The sequence below is a fragment of the Ornithorhynchus anatinus genome, chromosome X5 (assembly GCF_004115215.2).
Source record: "Ornithorhynchus anatinus isolate Pmale09 chromosome X5, mOrnAna1.pri.v4, whole genome shotgun sequence".
Lineage (NCBI taxonomy): Eukaryota > Metazoa > Chordata > Mammalia > Monotremata > Ornithorhynchidae > Ornithorhynchus > Ornithorhynchus anatinus.
Window position 1 is genome coordinate 52,573,086 of NC_041753.1, and position 23,881 is coordinate 52,596,966.

Sequence of the window (23,881 nt, forward strand, 5' to 3'; positions counted from 1 at the left end):
GTCATGGGTTCTAATCCCAGCTCCGCCACCTGTCAGCTGTGTGACTTTGGGCAAGTCACTTCACTTCTCGGTGCCTCAGTTACCTCATCTGTAAAATGGGGATTAAGACTGTGAGCCTCCCGTGGGACAACCCAGTTAAACCGTTAACTACCCCAGCGCTTAGTGCTCGGCACATAGTAAGCGCTTAAATACCAACATTAGCATTATTAACCGGACTTGCTTGTATCCACCCCAGCGCTTAGTACAGTACCTGGCACACAGTAAGTGCTTAACAAGTATTAGAATTATTATTAAGCTGTCCATAACTTTGTTTCTTAATCAAATCTTTTCGGAGTCTACGTTCTCAAAGACTTCCTCTCCTACCTTAATTTTAGATTGAACCCCTTGGAGGCACGGAGCCCTGCCTCACTGTCTTCCTTGAACACAGTGGATGCTTAATCATACCATTATTACCTTATTTCACTGCTATTCCTCAGCATTCCTGTGAGGTAGGTATATTCAAGTACTTGCAAGTGTTTATCCGCATTTTACAGACAGGAACCTGAGACATAGGATGCTCAGTCACTTTGCAAGTTAGCAAGCACACACCTTGTTTGCTGTCTACCGGTAGCTCACTTCTTTCACCACATGCTGATGTACCGTAATGAAGAAGTATCCTGGCTAAAATAGCATGAAATCAAGTTTAAAACAGCCAGAGTACGTTTTAAACTGGTGCTAATTTCACTGAAGTCAACCAAGGCTAGAAGAATAGCCTGTTACATCAGGCTCACTTGTTTTTTAGAGACTTTTTTAAACTAAAAAAGTATTTGTTCACAAAGTTGCCTAAATAGGAAGAAAGCAACTGTATTAAAAAAAAGAAACAGGCTCTGGGCAGCATACTCATTTCAGAAATGAGAACACCAATTTCCCAAACAGGCTCATCAGAGAGATAATCCAGGCGGTTTCAATCCAGCAAGAGAAAATCATTTCAAAAAGTGTTTGATGGCTTGAATACTGGCAAGGGAAATTCTATGAAAACACATCCCCATCAGCAGTACAACAGAATGAACTTTAATTTCCCTATTTAATGCCTGGGGGGCAAGGGGAAGATAAGTTTTGAGACACCAGTGTGACAATTTAGAGGCAATGTTCTAATTACTTTTAAAAAATGTCATCAGTTGCTAGGAGCTAACTAGAGTAAAAGACTATCCTATTTCCAACCATTCATTCAGAATATTCTGCCCACTGAACTAAGCTAGTTATGCTTCCCTCCTGGGCACAGAGGAAAGAAGTCTCCCTCCATCCTTTCCTTCTCTTTTGTTGCTCTGAAGAGTGCCTCGGCTGCTTTTACACTAGCCATGAGTATAGGCTGATTCTGCACTGTTCAAGTGTTCCGAGTTAACTGTACATAGAACTGAACCATAGAGAACTGAAAAAGTACACCCTGAAAAGTAATCTTCTCTTGTAAGTTCCTTGGGGCCAGGGATCGTGTTGATTAACTCTCCCAGGGGCGGCTTAATACAGTGCTCTTAACAGTAAGCACTCAATACACACTACTGATTGGTTGATTAATTCACATACAACCTCAAAGACTGTTTGGCTAATCTGTCAGTCACATTTTAACATGGATTACGGTGCCATTATTTAGCTGTCCGCCAACAAATCTGACAATCTGTACATTAGGTGTCATCTTTCAAACAAAACTAAAATGATTGAATTTCACATTATTAAACTCATTTATGAGAGGAAGTTTGTCACTTATCGAATAAAATGATAGTACTGTTTACCCCATGCCAAGGCACCAGGGCAGCTAAAAGATAATCAGGCTGGACACATTCCCGTGTCCCACATGGGGCTCACAGTTCAAGAGGATGGGAAAGCAAGTCTTTTACCCCCATATTGCAGATGAGGAAACTGAAGCCCAGAGAGGTGAAGTGACTTAGACTGGTCAGTGGCAGACTTGGGACTAGATAATAATAATTGTAGTATTTAAGTGGTTACTGTGTGCCAGTAGCAGTAACTGTGTGCCAGGCCCTTCTACGCATATACATATACATCTCTTTAATCAATCAGTGTTATTTATGGAGCACTTACTGTGTGCAGAAGACTGTACTAAACACTTGGGAGAGTGCAATACAACTGAGTTGGGAGACACATTCCCCACCCGCAAGGGGCTTAAAGTCTAAAGGTGGAGACAGATGCTACAATAAGTTATGGATACGTACGTCATTGCTGTGGGGCTGAGGGTGGGGTGAATATTAAGTGTTTAAAGGGTACAGATCCAAGTGCATAGGTGATGCAGAAGGGAGATAAAATAGGGGTAATGAGGGCTTATTTGGGGAAGGCCTCTTGAAGGAGATGCTTTCACTTGTGTACTCAACGACTTTATTCTGCTGTTTCCTCCTGGAATAGTGACCTAGTCAATCACATTTATTGAGCACTTCCTGTATGCAGAACATTGTACTAAGCGCTTGGGAGAGTACACTATAACTGACACATTCCCCGTCCACAGTTAGCTTACAGACCAGAGGGGGAGGCAGGACATTCTTGTTAAATCCTTAGGCTTCCTTCTGTTTCCACTATTTGTAAATAATGGCTTTCTCCCCCATTAGACTGTAAGCTCCTTTAGGGCAGGGAACAGGTCTCTTGTTTTTGTGGTACTCTCCCAAGTGTTTACTCCAGTGCCTCACACTCCATAGGTGCTCAATAAATACTGTTTGACGTATTGAATAAATATAATGTAAGTGAAAACTCTACGGATACAGCACCGGCACAATTGTAGATGGAGAGCGGGGCGTTCTGGGAGAGAGCCGTCCTTGGAGTCGCTACGGGTCGGAACTGACTCGACAGCATAAGCCAAGCCAAGCAAGTGAACCTACCCAAACCCGAGCCTAGCCCAGTTTTGAGTTTTTAAAATCTACCTCAAAGCCTGAGTTATTGAGGGGGTCTACGCAGAACTGAGTGTATATTCAACACTACATTGTCTCAGAGCATTTATTTACATTTTTATAGTATTGACAGAACAAAGGGAACATTTTACTCAGAAAAAGGGTAGAATGGAAGGAAGACACGTGGTAGTTGTTTGTATTTCTAGTGCAACGACTTGGTGGGTTTGCTAAATATTTAGTATGGCAAAGTCATATAACTTCAAATTAAAACTGTTAGTAAATGCTTCTATGTTTAGCGACCTCATCGTTTCTATGGAGAAACAACTGGAGAAGACAGCCTAAAATAATTTCGTCATGGCCAAAAAAGACTAGTAATGGCTGTGATAAAACTAACCAAATTAAAGACCGAAAATTAGTTTCTACACAATCTAATCCGCTTAACTTTACTGAGTAAAACAATTGATCTAGTTCTTCAAAATGAGTAACCTTGAAAGCAAAAGGGATTTTACCATTACCTAAGCCATTTACGTTCTTTCAGTGTATGTTTTCAGATTGTCACAGGTAAAGATTAGTTTCAACTGGTTTTTCTTCCCAAGGAAGTGTTCAGAACAGCTACCATTGAAATTTTTTTTCCAATACTTATCACTGATACATACATCTAGGCTTAAATTCGTTAAAAAAGATATAGATCAGTTAGTGCATCGATTGTACTTGAGGAACACAGCTTTTTAAATTTTGGAATAATCCGATTACTGTATTTATTTGCATGATTTCCTCTACTGCATAATTCTCTCCCCTCCATTTTTGAGGAGGAAAAAGAGTTTATTCTTCAAGTGCAGGTGTACAACTTGATAGGAGGGAGGTTATTAATTGAGGTGCCTTTTGTATGCAATATCTTTGTATGCAGTAGCACTGCCCTCTTACCTTGCTCTTTCTTCTCCCCACTCCTTTCCTCCCTCTTTAAAACTTTTATTTTTTTCTCCTGCTCCCCTTAATGCTAGGCTTAATTCTCTGCATACTAGCCTCCCCCACCCCCACCGTATGCAAAAATGTGGGGGGCAGTTATGCAGGGAAATGTGGTATATCAGTGTTTTGAGAAGACCTAACACAAGGAAAAGTGTCATTTCAGTAAGATAAAAAGGAGTGTTTTAATCTGCATCACCTGGATCTGTGAGGTTGCTATCAACTATGGATTTATTGCTTTTAATGTGAATCACCAGATTTAACAGCTAAATTAGCAGAATGATATAGTTAGCTTTAGTCATTTGTTGTAGAATAAGTCACGAACGTGTCTATACAAAAAGAGACTAGCGGATGTCTTCGTTAGCCAGTTCTTGTAAACAATGCATTTGTGCAGATTTTCATACTTCAATTCCAAAAATTGAGAATTATAAGATTAAAGGCAAATTTATTAGCCAAAAAAGTCCAGTTTAGCGTCCTGCAACATATGGAACCTCTCCTCCCTCCAGAGAAAACAAAAAAAAAAACCTAGCAGCACATTTTCAAAAAAAAAAACCAACAAAACAGGAAAAGTTACAAAATTTCAGAACTCCCCTCAAAAACCAAACAAAAATAAAGTGCAGCACCCATAAAATTGTCAAGAAAAAAGTTAATCCTTTCTGGTAACAAAATAGTTCTTGGCTTCAGCAGTCTTAAGTGAACTACATAGTGTCCATCATTTTAGATTCATCATCCTCTTTATGTACCATTGAGTTTAAATTGCAGACGGCCACGTTCATACAGCACTGAAGATAATCTGGATTCTGAAACAGGACAGGAGAAAAATAAAAACCGGGAACAATCAGTATATAAAAATATATGCAGTTCATATTCTAGTTGCAATATTTTTCATTCCAGCAAATGTATGATAACTGTTTTTAATTAAGTAGAAAAACATTTTCTAGACAAAGCATAAGCTTCAATTGCACAGATGAATCCCACCTTAAGGAAAGCTTGCACTGAAGTACTCACCTTTACCAAAGCCAGTCGCACAACCGTTTCTTCCAACATTGCGGCACGCTGTGTCCGGACAGGCTCGCGTTGTCAGAAAAACAGTCCCTACCTCTCCTGCTTTCTAGCCCACATGTGTAGTGAAGACGGAACTGAACGTACTTACCGTCAATTGTTTAGATTCCAAAATCAGACATTTATTAAAAAATCAGTTTAACACAGTAAGATGCTGGAGGCTATGCAAAGAATAAGAATTCCGTGGCAAAACCAAAGCATTGCACACATTTGCTTAAATTTAAGAGGTAGAATACATTTTATGAGTGGAAAAAAAAAATCAGCGAAGCAATCTTTTGACTTTCAACTGTACTTTTCTAATAGCCTTTTAGCCGTCTTGAGTTTTTATTTTCTTTAAATTTCAACTACCTGAAATCAGTGCATCAGACTTGCTACCTCCTCAGGCAACTAATGCTTCAGGGTAGTGTTCAGGTTACCAACTATAACTTCCTGTAAGGTCTCATTAGCCTGGTCACGTTGTAAATTCCCTTTCAGTTCTAGTGAATGCAACATCAGCCTAGATTCCAATGCAGTTTTCAGACTTACAGCATTTCAGGGCTTAGAAATTCTATCACACCTCATGTTATTTTCAAGTTGATATATTTGCTGATGCTGAAAGTCACTAAGCATAGGCACAGCTACTCCAGAATTTTCATTTGGTACATCAAGAAAAATTACGCTTATGGTATTCACTGGGTGCTTACTCTGTGGCATTCTCTGGGATGGATACAAGATGACCAGATCCGACACAGTCCTTGTCATGCAATGGGCTCACGATCTCGGAACTTCAATGTCACACTTTTCGAAAGTCACTATTCACAGATAACATCAGTCCTCCTTAGCCAGCTCCAGAACCCGTTCCCTCTCTGACCGAAAAGAGTACTGCCGTAAGCATAGTGGGGGCGGGGGGAGGGAGGGATGAAAAGAATTAATCCCAGCTCCCCTACCTGCCTGTTTGGGGGCCTTGGGCAAGTCCCTTCACTTCTCTGTGCCTCGGTAACCTCATCTGGAAATATGGGGATTAAGACTGTGAGCCCCATGTGGGACATGGACTGTGTCCAACCTGATTAGCTTGTATCTAACCCAGGGCTTAGTACAGTGCCTGGCACATAGTAAGCACTTAACAGATATCATAAACAGAAAAAAGAAAAGAAAGGTACATGATCAATAACAATGGAGGCTGAGGGCAGAGTGGAACGGAAAGGATAAAGGGAGGGGATATCCCACAATTACGGAACACCGATTGTCCTCGGTTACCTCCTCTGTAAAGATGGGGATTAAGACCGTGAGCCCCATGCGGGACAACCTGATTACCGTGTACCTACCCCAGCGCTTAGAACAGTGCTTTGGCACATAGTAAGTGCTTAACAAATAGCAGCATCATCATTATTATTATTATATAATTTACCATTTCTTTCACTGTATCTAAATGAGATACAAATAACCGACGGTTAAATTTACAGAGTAAGGATTTTAAATCTAAGTATGCTTCCTCTAACATCTACAAAAAGATACTAACAGAGCTGTTGTGATAAATACGTTACAAGAAAAAGAATGTGATATTAGTGCTTGAGCTGGTAGATGTTCACACCTGGAAGCCAGTCACTGGAAAATATGGAGCTGACAAACAACTGCGATGACCTACTTCTATTGAATGCTATCACCGACACTATCTTCCGCCTACCAAACAAAAGGAAAGCCTCCCAGATGCACCTCTGATCCATTCTGTGGCATCTGGTGTGGCATCTGGTGTGGCCGAAGGACTTTAAGGCTGTACGGATTAGCAGCCACGCATGGAGCACCGTCTGATGCGCCCAAGTTCACACTGATTACGTGACCAGAGTTTTGACGAGTGGGCTAGAAACTAACAAAGCAGCTAAATGGTAAGCTCCTATAGGATGAAGACATTTGCAGGGAGCTCTGAAGCAAAATTCCCGCCACCTTATTGGAACGTGAAGCCCCCGCTTCAGTCTCCAATATAAATAGTGAATGGGCATCTCTCTGTGATACCGTCTCCCAGGCAGCCGTCCGTGGGCCACGGCCAGGTAGAGTAACCAAGACTGGTTTGATGGTAAGCTCGTTGTGGGCAGGGAACGGGTCAGTTTACTGTTATACTGTACTCTCCCAAGCACTTAGTACAGTGTTCTGCACACAGTAAGCGCTCAATAAATACGACCGACTGACCCACAGATTAAAAAGTCTACTCTCAGTAAAACAATTACTGCACCCACACCACCTTGCAGCAACTTGTTACGAAGATAAAAGTGACAGAAACCTACTCTGGGCCACGTTGAGCACCATCTGTGACAGGCAGTGGGACGCCAAAGCAGAAGGGATCCAAAGCTTTGCAAGCTTTCCCTAAGCCAGGAACTTTTACACATCGCTAAAGAAGTTATTTGGCCCAACACACGCTTCAGCACCTCCGAAAGTGAAGATGGTACTAGCCTCATCAATCAGTCGGTAGTATGTATTGTGTGTCTACTGCGTGAAGAGCACCGTACTAGGCATGTGGGAGAGAACAACGGAAACAAAAGACGGTCCCTGCCCTCAAGGAGCTTACGCTATCACCGACAAGGAGGGTGTCCGGAAGAGACGACGACGACAACATTTCAATTTTCTCAACCCAAATGAGGATGATGAGGCTCTGCAAAACATAAAAAACCTTCCCAAAGAAAGCTACTGAGGAAGTCACCAGAGTAATGAATCATGAAAAATGCCAATGCGCCCAAACCCAAGGGCATATCTGCCGAGCCCTACGAGCTTGGAGGGGACACCTTGCTTAAACACACTAGCTCTTCCTCCACTTAGGGAGCCCTCAGGAGATGCCATCATCATCACCATTTTCAAATAAAAAGGTGAAAGATCAGGCTGCGGCAACTCTCGAGACACCTCACAACTCTCCACTGCTGGCAAGGGTCCAGCCCCAGTTCTTCTACACCAATTCCGAGTATCGCCGACCAAATAGTCCTGGAATCGCAATGTGGCTTCTGCTCACAGCATGGCACAACGGACACGATCCCCGTAGCACGTTGGTACAGGAGAAGTACAGGGAGCAGAACCCCGCACCGAGACTTCTATACAGTTCTCGCAGCCGGAACAAAAGATTTGACAACCTCAGCAGACTCTGGAAATCGCTTAGTAAAACTGGCCGTCCGGAGAAGTTCGTTAAGATTCTGAGATTGCTTCCCGGTGGCACGATCAGCCGCGTGAAAGCTGGGGAGGCCTTGTCTGATCCATTCCCACCGCCGAAGCGGAGATGTGAAGTAGGCCCGGTCCCGTTCGATTTATTCTATGCAGCCATGCCGGAAGATGCTTTGGGAGACCCAATGCAGGTGCTTATGCTTCTGCTCCTCTGGGAAACTCTTCCAACTCAACTGGCTGAGAGGATCGTCCCAAGTCCGAGAGGCAGTCATTCAAGAACTGTGGTATGCAAGTGATTGCACCCTGGAGGCCCACAGATAGGAAGGCATGCAAATGATTGCAGACTTTGCCAAATTAGCCAGCCGCTACAGCCTGACAACAGCCTAAAGAAAACTGAAGTAAAGTATCGGCCTACACTGGGGAAGACATACGGACAACCAAAAGTCTATACTGGCAACCAGAGCTAAGTGCTGTAACAGAATTCTGTTACCTAGGCAGACACCGGCCAATAGTATGAGAGGCAAGGAGGTAGAAGGTCAAATCGAAAAGACCTTTGGGAGACTGCGAAACGGAGTGGGATGGCTCCATAGTATTAGGCTCGAGACCAAACCAAAGATCTACAGAGCTGTACTATGATCATCCAGTCTTCTCTAGGGCTGGGAGGCCAGATTCCCCACGGATGTCATATTCGATCCTTCAGCAGTTCCATCAGTGTCACTTTGAGGCTATACATCAAGTGGCAACAAATTAAATCCTGGATGAAGTCTGTCTTCTCGTACTGAAGCAATGGTCATCTCAACACAGCTTTGCTGGGTGGGAAATATAAAGAGAATGGACGACAGCAGGATGCCCAAATGTCTACCTGCTTTTGGTGAGCTGAAAATGGGAAACCAAAAGCAAGGAGGATAGAGGAAATGTTTTAAGGATGCAATAAAACAAAGCCTCAGACTATGCCGCATCTCAGCTGAAAACTGGAGACAATTGCAGAAGGCAGGTAGGTCAGCATGGCGCACTGCAAACAAGAAAGTAGTGGCTCTTTTGGAGCAGAAGCCTTGTAAAGACCGTGAGATGAGGAAGCAAAACAGCATCAGGCGCTGCAAACACACACAACGGCACAACAAAGGCCAGCCTTTGTGTGTGCACAGTGTGTTCAGGACTGCGGGTCCCATATTGGGCTTTTCAGCCACACACGCACTCATAGGTGAATTTCACTGTGAGTGGCGTCTTCTTCGAACACGAAGGAAAACAATATGTGTGTATATATATATGTGTATATATACACACATATATACATATATATCTACTTATGAAAATACCAACAATAGATTGATAGCAAGATAACAGGATCCATGTAAATGAACTTCTCAAGGCCTACCTGTGGCACGGACTCCAATAATCCTATAGATCCAAAACCAGTTTGGAGAACATGACTCTGCATGGGTATAGCTGGATAATTTTGTGACTGAGAATAGTGTCTTACTCTTGACTTGAATGCTTCTAGTTCAGCTTTGAATGCCTCAAAATAACCTTCTTCCTCTGCCTATAAGAAAAAACCATATTTAAGGACAGTTATCACAGGTAGCTGCCTTTAGGCATTTTACACTTCTTTATGTTTAGTCCTCTTCAGACCAATGGCTAAGCACACACAAAAAATTAATTGAATTAAAAAAAAACATTCATCTTCAGCACTGAGCTGGTTGTAGAGAAATACCATTGCTCCTTGGCTGTTTAAGAAGTAGGTGAAGTACAAATGCTTATTTTGTTAGAAAAAAGATGTCCCACTCAAGGATGCTCAGTAATTTAGGATGTGAGCTAAACTTTCAAACTAAAAACGCCCAAGTAATTAATGAATGGTTTCATTCTTCCATGAATAATTTTCTGAGCAGAAACAAAAGACGCTGTACTCACATTATGAGACCACGGTAAATGTTTAATAATAAAACTACTATATGGAAATAGCAAAGATGACCCATTCGATAAGATGCCAGGACCTGGATCAAACTGTTACCCACACAAAGATATCTGAGATCACACTGAGAAACTAGATGTAAAAATCACTGGGAACACGTGGCATTCACCAGAAGAATTTTGAAGGAATTCAGAGGGAAAGTTGCAGGACTCCTGGCAAATGTGTTATCTATTTTGGCAAATGACTACCATAGCAGTGGGCTGGAGGATCGTTAATGAAACTTCTATCAGAAAGGCTCCAGAGGTGATCCTGGAAGTTTCTGTGCCTGGAAACCTGGTAGAAGCGAACATCAGTGCAAAAGTGGAACACCACAATCTGGTTTCTCTAAGGAAAAACCAAGTTTCACTGCTCTGTTGAAGGTTCTACACAGAGGCTACTAAGAAAACTGAGTCATCACAACACTGAAGGAAATGTTATGTCATGGACAGACATAACATCCGTCATGGACAGACACTAGCTAAAAGATACCAGCGGGAGGGCTGAACAGTCACTTTTCAGGATAAAGTGTAAATAGTGGGACTCTTCAGGGATTGGTGATATGCCCAACTCTAGTTAATATTTTTGTATATGACCTGGAGCAGCGAGGGTGCTAAAATATCTCCACGTTTGATGGTGATACTAAACTTTTCTAGGTGGGGAAATGCCATTCCGATGCAGATAAACTGTAGAAAGATCTCAAAGACCTCAGTGGCAGAAGAGCTTCAGTGTGAGCATTGGTGAGGTAATTCACTTGGAGAAAAACAATCTAAATGACAAGTACATAACATGAGCTTTGAGTTATCACTCACGCCTCAGCAAAGAGATGTCAAATTATTATCAATTATTACCTCGAATCATTGGTCCAATGTGCGACAGCAGTCAAAAAGGCCTGCAAAATGCTAAGCATCTCTAGAAAGGAGTTAGAAAACAAAACTAAAAGCATCATTTTGCCAACCTCTAAAACAGTGCAACTTCCACACCCAGTACACGATGTGGAATTCTGGTCTACCTCAGAGCTGGGGACGTGTGGTGGCCTGGTCACACCTCTGTGAGCTACCAGGTTGTAGAATATGGGATATGCAAGATCAAAACTGTACTTTCAGATTGACCTGCAACCTTACAGAAAGATAATAGCTGGCTCAGTGGCAGGGGGAAGGCCATTTGCATGCTCAGGGCTCCCAGGCCACTCTCTAACCCAAAAAAGAAATGAAACATAGCTGGAGTTGTAACACTATCAATTCAGTTATTGGGTCAGAGCGCTAGGGGCAGGTGAGGTCATAAAACACCTGGGAATAGGAAATGAAGAGCTTGGGCCACAGGGCAGGAGGGTGAAGGGCTAAGAATGCTCACTATGAAAGATTGGAACTGAAACCAGGTGGAGGAGGAAACGTGGATGAAAAGGGAAAGACCTAGCTGAAGCTGATGGATGGATAAATAATTTTGAAAGGCTTATGAACCTGGTTTCTAGCCCTCACGGAGTGGTTCAGAATCAGGGAGAGATTTACATTTTGAGACTGGATTTGCTTTTATGCTCTTCTGACCTTGAACTGATGCAACCTTGTTATTTGCTGTAAGCTTGGTCCAGACCAATCAATCACCAATCAGTTGTCTTTACTGAGTGCTGTGTGCACGGCACTGAACTAATGATTGCTTATCATACACTTAATACTTCAAGCACCTTTCTTTAGCTGCAGTTAATAGTTTTTAAACCCCTTTTCTTATGTAACGACAGAAAGCCTGGGTGTCACGTTCTGGACACCTATGTCCACAATGGTACCACACAACTGAAGGAGTCAAGACTCAGCAAACTTCTCTGTGCATGGCGTGGAGCAAGGGCCAGAGAGAGCGTTAGCGTTCACGGACTCCCACACGGATTCCCGGGGGGTTTGGGTGGGACAACTAAGGCACAAGAAGTTGGTGGCAATTTACCAGAGTAATCTTGGGGTGCTGTAGCCTGGAAACTTATCTGGAGGAGAGCAGTAGGCTCGGGATTTTAAGATGACACTTAAGCGATTTGGGTTGGGGAAATTCCTGGCTCCTGCAGGTCACAGGAAGCCTAGGCATATGTGGTGTTTCAGTGAAAGGAATCCCAGAAGCGTAGCCGAAACCGTCACAAAATGGTACGGGGAATAGCAACTAAAACACCATAGATGGTGGGTGGAGTAGATTTCCACACAAGGATATACTGAAGACTGGGATTGCACATTCTGGAAAAACAAATGCTGAGAGAGGACATCGTTGAAGTTTGCAAAATGTGGTAGGGTATGCAACAGCGTGAAGCCAAAATTGTTCACCAAATTCCACAAACCAGGCCCAGGAGCATCCACTGAAGCTTAAGGTGGTGGGTTCCAAACCAACAAAAAGAAGCACTTCTTCACCCAGGGGACTATAAATATGTGGAATTTGTAACACAAGAAGTTGTGCTATCAGAAAGTATCACACTGTTCAGGAAGGCTTTGGCTACATTCATGGATTAGAGATCAAATCATCAAAATATTTCCTCCAAGAATTCATTGCTACCACTATCAGAGGCAAAATCCTGGGCTAGATGGACCAGTACTGGTCTGAACCAGTATGTTACTGCTTATCAGCTAATGGAATTGCTCGTATTTAAGAGCGTGGTTGTTTAGAGCTCAATTTTTCCTTCCGCGCACCTCAGATGGTAAATTCAACTTGGCACGTATGCTCCGAGATCAGCCATGTGCCTCAAGATGCCTTAGTCTCCCTGTGCACCTCAAAACGCACTGGAAGTGACAGGACTGAAGCTCGTCTATCATTTCTGATGGGCGATTCCATCAAATTCAACTGAGGTCCACAGATAAGTACTATCGAAGCTTACAGTAAACTTTCTAAGCATCTAACCGCTCTTTCCTGAATTTCTGTATTGCATATAGTGTCTTGCAAGAAGCGTAAGTGTTGTAGAATTTCAGGGCCTAAGACCTCCCCCTTAGGTTCCAAAAGCAAAAGGCCAACATTTTCACATAGGAAGGGATCCGAGAGAATTCTACCAGGATATTTTCAGTCATGTAGCACAGCAGTTATCTTGATAGCTGTCACAGGCAGTCTTTCACTTTTCCTCTCGTAGGTGATACTGATAATAGCACCTCTGAAATCCATAAGCCTGTATTTTCAAACACAGTACTGATTTCGGATCAACGCTCATTTCCATCACATCCCACACGTTTTCACTGTGCTTCTCTGTCTCATGATCCTGACCCAGATGACAGAAGGCAAATCCAATAAAGGAACGGTGTGAGTCTGAAGGACCTGGGTTCTAATCCCAGCTCCCACCACTTATCTTCTGTGTGACCCGGGACAAATCACTTAGCTTCTCTGTGCCTCAGTTATCTCATCAGTAAAATGGGGATTAAGACTGTGAGCCCCATGTGGGACATGGACTGTGTCCAACCAGATTAGCTTGTATCTACCCCAGCGCTTAGTACAGTGCCTGGCGCATAGTAAGCACTTCACAAATGCCATTAAAAAAATTAGAATAAGGCATTTCGATTTCATTTACCACCCACATTCAATCTGTCTCAAATGTCGTCATTTCTTCCTCAATATTTCACAGATCTGCACTTTCCTCTCCAAGCTTACAACCATTATGCCGGTACCAGCTCTAACCTCCTCCTGGCTGGTTATCTGGTTAACGGTTTTCTTACCGTTTTCTCTGCCTCCGACCTCTTTCCACTTCAGTCTATCGTACAAGTCACACAAGTAATGACGCACACTATTCCTCCTCCTCCAAATCCTTTAATGCTCCCCATTACTTCTTGTATAAAACAAAAATTTCTGACCATTGACATCAATGCTGTCAGCTGGCTCCCTCTTGATTAACTGTTCTTTCTCCAGCTATAGTCCAACTTCTGCTCCTTATTCCTCCCAAGTAGTCGTGATAGTATTTATTGAGCACCCACTTCACGTAATGCACTGTACTACACACTTGGGAGGTACAGAATAAGGATTCTCTGCTGGAGTTTACACTCTAACGCGAAGACAATCATAAAAACATCTCTTACCTGTCTGTGTTCTCGATACTCCTGCTTTCAACCCATTACTCACACCTGGAAGCTCTTCCCCTACAGGTTTGCCAAACCCTATCCTTTCTGCCTCTTAAAAGCCCTTCTAAAAAGCCACTTCCTTCACAAAAAAATGGAACCCAAATCTACACAGTGGCATCTCGGCAGGTCTTTTTCATTGTGTACGGTTTGGACAGTGATAACGGACAGTGTTTCCGGTGACTGCTGAGGTTACATATTGGATTGCCAGCTGGATAGATCTCCTCACCTCCCAGAATAACCTTTGCTCCTGGAAGGAACTGTGGTTGTGTGTGTGTGTATATGCCCGCACATGTCCACTGAGCAAACTCTAGGAGAACTTTATTTTGGTGGTGATCTATAAAGCCCTGGGTTTCCTCAATGTCACAGTCCCACCTGTAGCATAACTAGGCTCCTGCAGGTTTGTCTAAAATATGAGGAGTGCAAGATGCTGGTGGGGTAGTGATTTTTTCACCAGGAAAAAGCCACTTCATTTCAGGATCATTCTCACCTAAAATTCACAATCTATCGTGTCCACCCGCAGAACCAGCCTGGCAGGAGGCATCACTTAAAATTTCCTACTCACCACGTAAATGATATCCCGAGATGAAGAAACCCGCATCAGATGACACAATCAAAACTTTCCACTTAATCTGAAGCAGTTACTTACTTTGGCTTTTTGGAAAAATAAACGAAAACACCCTCTTGGATCCACATTACAGTTTTTGGCCATTTCTATAATAAACTGCATTACGATGGCTTGGTGTGCTACTTGTTCCATTAAGGCCCCTTTCTGAAAAGGAATTGATTAAAGTTACTAGGGGCAGCTCTCTGGAAACATATTGTAGTTTTGTTTATCTACTCAAAGAAAACGCTGTTTTCCATTTTTAAAGGATTGAATACGATCTTTATTTTGTAGAACCTATAATTTATAGCTGATAGACTGCTTCAAGCCAAATTCTCAATGTTTCAACTCATGCTCAGCATTTTAGCGAACAAGAATTCCTTGTGTTCTAAAAATACAGTACTATATTGTTCAGTAATATTGTAATGGGCAAACAGTGGGAGCCAAAAATTAAATCTTCAGGCTTTAAGCTATAAATTATACTTTGACATAATCTTAATTCGAAATGAATTTCAATCAAATTAAAATAGAATAGTTACTTCAGAGGGGCCACATCATGTCTCCAATTATTTCAAATCCTCTTTGTTCTATCCATAACCTTTGGTTCTCGCTCCTGAATAAAGGGGGCAGGGAAGATCCTTATTCCAAGTACTGTAGCTCTCTTTGAGTCTAACTTCTGCACCTTCAGGGCCAAATGCAAAAATATTTTTACTTAGCCTAGAAGTTACTCTATTGGAAGGTCAGAATAATTCCTACCAACAACAGCTCTGCAACAAGACAATCATATATGTGTTTTTCTCCCTCATAGAGGACTACCTATTGTTTAATTTACTCTCATTCACGACAAATTGCACTTATTTCTCTAATAACAACAACAATAATAATAATAATAAGTGGTATTTGTGAAGCGCTTACTATGTGCCAAGCACTGTACTAAGCACTGAAGATAGATCTAAGCTCACAACTGATGTAGGAGGGAGACCAGGTACTGAATCCCCATTCTGCAGATGAGGGAACCGAGGCACAGAGAATTTAAGTGATTTGCTCAAGGCCACACAGAAGGTAAGTGGCAGAGCCGGGATTAGAACCCAGGACTGTGCTCTTTCCACTAGGCCGCCCTGCTTCCCTAAGGAACACTTACATTAGAGTATCTGTGGCTGGAACACCACTGTGCACACGTACACAGCCTTATCTTCTGAGATCGTATTACTTTCCATCCAGATCAATCAGTGTAGTGAATACATGTGCTACAGAAGAAATGAGTGTACTACTGGGAGAGATCTGACAGAAATAATATGAAAAATGTTATTTTCCAGGAACTAATTTAAAGTGGCTACTTAGCACTTATTTTTCTTAACTGAGTCCTTTCCGTGTGCACAGCACTGTAGTAAGCTCTCGGGAGAGTACAACAGAGTTGGTAGACATGTTCCCTGCCCACAGTGAGCTTACGGTGTAGAAGGGGAGACGGGTATTAATATAAATAAATTATGGATGTGAATATAAATAAATTACAGATAGGAGATGATTCCAAAGAAAAAAGTTAAATACACTGTCAACTTCTTCCAATGGGTATAGACCAGAAGCAGTTATTTGTGGGCCCAGATAATTTTTCTATCTATAGGTTTTCTATATGGCATTAAATTCTGTATATGAGGACAGGATCAAGCTTATCCATTTTAAAAATTTTAACAGAGAAAATGTTTTCTTGGCAAAAATCTCTGCCGGTTTTATAAGTTATTTCTCTTTGCTTTATCACTATTTCTAAGAGAAAAAAAGTACGTACAAAGGAAAAGGATAGAAGAGAAAATTTAAAAAAATTATTTGTATGTTTATATTAATGTCTCTCTCCTGACTAGACTGTGAGTTTGCTGTGGGCAGTGAATGGGTCTGTTAGTTGTTGTACTGTGCTCTCCTAAGTGCTCAGTACAGTGCTTTGCACACAGGAAGCGCTCAATAAATACGACTGAATGAATGAATAAGAATGAATATGGAATTTGTGAAAAATATCTTCAGGGAGTTATGGCGAGCTTTGAAACTGCAAGAGTAATCAATGTGATACGATACTACCAGTTTCAGTTTAGAATTATTCCTTAGCCATCTTCAACTTTCTAACATGCGCACTCTATAGACAAGGTAATGCATTATACTGTGTATAGATGGTTCTCAAACAGCAATCGTCTGGGATGGCTAGGGCATAGGTGGGTGTGTATACGCCCCCACCCTCTTCCTGGTGCAAAGGACAAAGTCAGTGGGGCTCATCTTTCCTTTTGCACCTGCCTACTAGACAAGCAGCCTTAGCCCCACCCCCTGCAGGAGTGGGACCAGTGATGGACGACTCAAAGAGGTCTCCACTTTTGGCTACAGTGGCCTAAAGGCACCATGGGGCTAGCTGACCAGCAAGGTAAGCCACCCGTTCAGTTAATGCAGATCGTTTCCTCTCCAAGTCTCTGTATTTTTTTTTTATATCCAAAGTATGGGTATTTAAACAATAATATACTGGTAATAGTATTGTATACTACTATAGATACATAAAAGTAGTAGATCAGTTAGTGAAGCAGGGTGGCCGAATGGAAAAGAGCCTAGGCCTGGGAGTCAGAGGACCTGGGTTCTAAGTCTGCTTCTGCCACTTGTGTGACCTGGGGCAAGTCACTAAACTCCTCTGTGCCTCAGTTTCCTCAACTGTAAAGTGGGGATTCAGTTTACCCATCCTCCCTCCTACTTAGACTGTGAGCAACCTCGTTAACTTGTATCTACCTCAGCACTCAGAACGGTGCTTGACCCAGTAAGAACTCAATAAATATCATAATTATCATCACTATTATTACTGAGGAAATACAACGTGATTTTATAATGTTCCCATTTTTGAACTTGAATCTAGACTTAAACCAGCTTCTTTAAACCAAATAAGAAGGGAATTGTACAGTTAGTTTCCTCTTCTTGAAAAGCAGTGTGGTCTAATGGAAAGAGCAGGGGCCTGGGAGTCAAAGGACTCGAGTTCTAATTTGCCACTTTCCTGCTGTGGGACCTTGGGTGAATCACAACTGCTCTATGCCTCAGTTTCCTCATCTGTAAAATGGGGATTCAGTGCCAGTTCTCCTTCCTATTCAGCCTCATGTGAGACAGGAATTGTATCTGACCTGATTGTATTGTATCTAACCCAGCACTAAGTACAGTGCTTAACAAATGCCACAATTATCATTATTATTAGTATCCTCTTAAAAGAAATCCAAAAAGCAAAAAAGCAAGAAAAAACAAGAGGTTCCAAACAGTTTTAGATTTTTCACAATACCTGTTCAGCTTCTAGATGAAAACACCATAAAATAAGATACTTAGCAGTTTCTTCACACACAAGATATGGCTGATCAGATAAAAATCTCTGGCTGTCATCCCATCTGCTTAGCATACCTGGCAAAAAAAAAAAGAGAGAATTATACCAGGAGGTGTTTACTTATGCAGGATGAAATGACACTTTAATGAAGATAAGAATAATTATCTTCTAATGCCATGCACATTGCCCTAGAAATCTACTCCAAACAATAGAGTGTGTAAGAATAGCCTCTCCATTTGCCACTGATTATTTCTGTAAATATCCTGGATGGTGTTTTCTCCTTGCTATGATTAGACAATTACTACTATTCCATTATATGTTTATGAATTACTAGTATAAATACTTAATCTTCACCTGGGTTTGATAGAGGCTATAGTTTTCTTTTATCTGTCATTTTCCCCATCAATTCTTCTTTTGGCCTATTTCTTTTCTCTTTTTACCTCTGCTAATTCTTGTTTTTCTCTCTCCTTTGACTCCTCTTTTCTATTCTATTTTCTAGAGAAGCAGCGTGGCTCAGTGGAAACAGCACGGGCTTTGGAGTCAGAGGTCATGGGTTCAAATCCCGGCTCGGCCATTTGTCAGCTGTGTGACTTCGGGCAAGTCACTTAACTTCTCGGTGCCTCAGTTACCTCATCTGTAAAATGGGGATTAAGACTGTGAGCCCCACGTGGGACAACCTGATTCCCTTGTGTCTATCCCAGCGCTTAGAACAGTGCTTGGCACATAGTAAGCGCTTAACAAATACCAACATTATTATTATTATTATTCCTCTTCTTGATGGCCCTCATTTCCTTTCACAATGCAGTAAACTTCTTTCTTGTAGCTTATTCCTTCGTACCTGTGTCCCTCTCTCTTTTTTTTTCCCTGCCCTTCAACCGATCTCTCCCCACCACACCCTCTTCCCTACACTGGGTGCTCAATCAATCAAGTTTACTGAGCATACACTGCATGCAGAGCACTGTACAGTATACTGAACGCTCTCATTATCAGGATTATGAGCAGCAGGAGCAGCATTTTATTGAGTGCCTGCTCTATGCAGCTCACTGTTGCTCCAAGCATCCTGTCGCTACTATCAGACACTGTACACTTGGCTGGAAGGACCATTGATCTAACCTATTAAAGGCATTTCAGTTGGTCTTTTTCTTGTTCTTATGACACCTCTCAAATCATCCTGAACATCATTTACACTCAGCTACTCCACTATATCCATCACCTGAGGTCAAAATATTGAAAAAATAAGGTGAAATTCTTGGATATGAGGGCATAACTTAAAAAAAGAGGAAGAAGTATGTGTTCAAGGCCCTTTACATACTTTTAAAACTATTCCTAATATAGAAAAGGACAAAAAAAAATTGAGGCACAGAGAGCTTTCCTTGAGGGTAGGGAATGTATCTTCCAAGCACAGTGCTCCATACTGTGTTCACTCAAGCAGAGTGCTCCACACACAGTAAGTGCTCTATAAATGCCACTGATTGATAACCAAGTGAAGTAGTGTCATGTCCAGAATTTGAACAAATGAGAGTATAACAGTTCAGGGAAGGAAGGGAATTTACTCATTCACTCAATCGTGTTTATTGAGCGCTTACTGTGTGCAAAGAGAAGGAAAGAAAAATGAAACGACTGGAGACTAATTAGTTTTATACACAGGTGTACAGAAAAAGTGGGAAAAAAGGAATATTTACTTACCAAAATGTCTGATCCTTTGTTCATATTTCTGCATGAATGATTTGGATTCATCTTCGTCTTCTATTCTTTTTTGGGGATTGATAAAACTCTGTGAGGAAAAAAAATCTTTACATTAAGAAATTGGAATCTAGCTGGGTGCATATATCCCTTTGCCTTATTTCAACTCAACTATCCATGAAAATAGTTCCTACTCGTCTAATTTCTCACGCTTCAAATCTAGAAATCCCCTTTGGCTTTAGTAATGCGCACACCATACGAATTCAACTCTTGTGCAGTGGCTTACACTCAGTGTCACTGAATTCACCTGAACTGACATCCATTCAAAAACAAACAAAAAAAACCCCTTCCCCCACGATAGGGGTCCCTTCTATTAAGTTATGTTCATGTACTCTTTAAGAATGATTCTGTGATTTCCAATAATGATGATTGAACTGAATTAAGCCTGTACTTAAACTACGCTGCTACTTAATGCTTGAATGTAAGGGGAGATGCTCAACAGAAACCATTCGGTAAATATGATCTCTAATCTCTAAGGAAAAACCATCAGAGTGAAAGCTCTTGTTGCACACATTTTTTGTTAGGATCTGTAATTCTTCCCTAGTCCATCTACGAGGTTCTATGGATATAGTTGAGAATTTGCCTAGAAAGGTCCACGGGATAATGCAAGATCAACGTTCAAGAAGAAGGCCTGAAAAAAGAAAACATGATTCGGCTATAACTTAAAACTTGAGCCCAGTTCTACCAGTGCCCAAGTTTACTCCCCGGTAGAAAATTAACCACTTTGGGAGTAATATTAACTCTTTCTGACTCAAGTGCTTAGTACAGTGCTCTGCGTAGTAAATGCTCACTAGATACCATTGATAATGTGATGATGACCATTTGATAAAGGGCTGGAAGTAAGCCAGAACTCAGCTCTGGTATGAAAAAAACCTGTTCTACTTGGGAAAACTGTTCGGCAGCAGTCCTCACAGATGGTTGCGAGCAGCTCCTCTTGGCCAGAGAGGGGCTGCCATATTGGGCCCCAGCCCCGTTGTCTCCATCACCAGCAGGAGGAAACCAGAAAACCAGGCTCTGGGTGTGTTAGGGGAGGGGAGGTGGGGAGAAGGCGTATTCTTCCCCCCCACCCCGCCAGAGAACCTGCAGGAAGCAAGCAATGCCAGAGGAGGTGGCCAAAGTTACCAGTTTCAGGAGTGCCAGGCTGTACCACCTCCCCATCCACCCTGGTAGTTACTGCCATTTCCCACCCCAAGCCCGTTTTCCGGGGAGGAGGAGGCGGTTTCCTGCCGACTCGCTCCGTCTTTAACCCGCCCTTGGGCACCACCGCTGGGGTGTTCCAGAGGGGAACAGCGACATCTCAGAGCTGAGCGGCGGGGCCAGCCCAGCCCTACAGCCCTTGCGTGACCCAAACTTGCCCACTGGTGCGCTCACTGGGCTGTGGGGAGCAGCGATCCGGGTACTGGGGGGAAGGAGAGCGGCTCCTTTCTGGAGGTTTCTGTCCCCTGTGTGACACGCTCAGCCTAACTCGTGACATCATCAATTTATGATGCGTGATCAGCGTGTGATCTATCTTCATCACCCTATTTATTTTGTTTAATGAGATGTACATCACTCTGATTCTATTTATTTGCCATTGTTTTTATGAGATGTTCTTCCCCCTTGACTCTATTTATTGCCATTGTTCTTGTCTGCCTGTCTCCCCCGATTAGATTGTAAGCCTGTCAAAGGGCAGGGACTGTCTCGATCTGTTGCCGATTTGTACATTCCAAGCGCTTAGTACAGTGCTCTGCACAGAGTAAGCACTCAATAAATACTATTGAATGAATGAATGTGATGTCACGGATGTTCTGCTAAGAAAGAGGCACTAGAGGCCCATTAAGGCGAAGTTGATTCTACTGTGCATGTGTTGCTAAAACTAAACAGTCCCTCTAATGGTCTGAAAGAGTTCTTGCTCTTCCCAATGTGCCCAGCTTCTTACTTGGGAGTAACTTTTTTTTTTTAAATGGTATTTGTTAAGTGCTTACTATGTATGTGCCACACACTCAATACCATGAGGTATCTGATGGCAGTGGCCACGAATGGCCGAAAGAAGCGCAGTACCAGCAATGTGGGTTGTAATTGTGTCTTTTTTATTAACATTTACATCTATCCACACTCAGAATTTATTTCAGTTCATCCCCAGCTCTTTTAGTTTCAGACCCAAGGGCCTATCCAGTTTGCGCGACTAAGCGAAGTGCTAGACCGTAAAAGGTAATAGAGCTGGATCGAATTTGAGCAGCCAGCATGCATGCCATAGAATCATACAGTTGGAGACTGGAAGAATCCTCAGGGGATCTTCTGGGGCACTAGATGGGGCACTAGAGAAGCAGCGTGGCTCACTGGAAAGAGCACGGGCTTTGGAGTCAGAGGTCATGGGTTCGAACCCCGGCTCTACCACTTGTCAGCTGTGTGACTTTGGGCAAGTCACTTAACTTCTCGGTGCCTCAGTTACCTCATCTGTAAAATGGGGATTAAGACTGTGAGCCCCACGTGGGACAACCTGATTCCCCTGTGTCTACCCCAGCGCTTAGAACAGTGCTCGGCACATAGTAAGCGCTTAACAAATACCAACATTATTATTATTACTCATTAAGTGCTGGGGTAAACACAAGGTAATCAGGTTTGACACAGTCCACGTCCCGCACGGGGCTCACAGTAGTAATCCCCATTTTACGGATGAAGTAACTGAGGCACAGAGAAGCTAAGTGACTTGCCGAAGGTCACACAGCAGACAAGAGGCAGAGCCGGGATTAGAACCCAGGTCCTTCTGACTGCCAGGCCCGTGCTCTATCCACTAGGCCACACAGCTTCTTCAGTTCCTGGGAGAATCGAACTTTTTATTTTCAATTAAACAGATACTTTCTCTATTTCTCACTACTTCTTAAAAAATAAAGATCTTAAAATGAAGTTATTATTTTGCCAGAAAAAACCTGGCAGAAGTTTCTCAGAACATTCTGTGACCGCATGGATACACTGAGATCATGGCTGCCCAAAATGAAAATTGCATTCCACATCCCTGCCAACTTTGGAATCAATCAATCAAGGGTTTAGTGAGCAGTATGTGCAGAGCACTGTACTGACGGTTAGGAGAGTACAACAGAGTTAGAAGATGAGATCACCGCCCTCAAGGGGCTTAAGATATACTTAGAAGTATCAATATTTTTCTTTATTTTTAACTCTTGACTTTTCATAAATTCTGTAATTTAGATTTTTAAAAAACCCACCACAAAAGTGGGTCAAGGCTATAACACCAATGTTGCGATAATGAGAAGCAGCGTGGCTCAGTGGAAAGAGCCCGGGCTTGGAAGTCAGAGGTCACGGGTTCGAATCCCAGCTCTGCCACTTGTCAGCTGTGTGACTGTGAGCAAGTCACTTAACTTCTCTGTGCCTCAGTTATCTCATCTGTAAAATGGGAATGAAGACTGTGAGCCTCACGTGCGACAACCTGATCACCCCATCTCTACCCCAGCGCTTAGAACAGTGCTCTGCACATAGTAAGCGCTTAACAAATACCAACATTATTATCATTATAGTGTATCGCTCACCAATATTAAGACCCATTTGAAGAAAGACCTGCATACAGGCAACCCTGTCAGAATGTGACATTTTAAACTTTTTTTTTTTGGACAGAATCAGATGGAAGAATATGGGAACATAGTGCCAAAATGCAGCCTTGAGCCTACCCCATGATGCTTAAAGGAATGCTTGCTTTGAGAAAGATCAAAGGCTCTCTTGCCATGAGTGTTTTTCCTCAACAGCATTGGCAGGGAATGTAATGCAATTTTTTTTGCCACTCGTTTACTGGAAACTAAACTTAAACTGTTGCAAATTGGATCCTGGTGCCATGCTAATGAATAGATACGTATCAAAAAAAATGCCTACCAATGCACATTGCTTGCACAAGATTTAGGCTTTTTTTATTTTACACAACTTTCTTGAACATTTCCTAATGTGGGCCAAGTTACTATTTCAACTATTTTTTAATTACTTTCCCCTAAGTCCTTATTTACAATAATTGACAATACGATTTTTGATAACCTAAGGATTTGCAATAATGCAAATACCATGTTGTAGGAATACCTGTATTACCATATTTTCTTCACGTTAATAGAAAATACTGCAAAATAAAGCAATTCTCCCCCATTTTAAGGACTACTTTAATGGGCAATCTTAAATTCACAAAAATGTGAGATAAGAAAATAAGCCACA

The 23,881-nt window shown here is 42.2% G+C and overlaps 1 protein-coding gene across 3 annotated transcripts in view; it reads right to left on the reverse strand.

Annotated features, from left to right (window-relative positions):
- Positions 1–2,955: 2,955 nt before the first annotated feature.
- The window catches only part of CDC37L1 (cell division cycle 37 like 1), a 30,249-nt gene continuing 9,323 nt past the window's right edge, over positions 2,956–23,881 (reverse strand). For 2 of the 3 annotated variants that reach the window (XM_007655588.3, XM_029055054.2), the window contains 5 exons: positions 19,637–19,724; positions 17,912–18,027; positions 14,668–14,790; positions 9,388–9,552; positions 2,956–4,630 (listed from right to left, as the gene is read on the reverse strand). In XM_007655588.3, coding sequence (XP_007653778.1) covers positions 4,529–4,630; positions 9,388–9,552; positions 14,668–14,790; positions 17,912–18,027; positions 19,637–19,724 — 594 coding nt within the window. In that variant the 3' untranslated portion in view covers positions 2,956–4,528. The remainder of the gene's footprint in view (positions 4,631–9,387; positions 9,553–14,667; positions 14,791–17,911; positions 18,028–19,636; positions 19,725–23,881) is intronic. The other variant, XM_007655589.3, reaches the window with a different exon arrangement.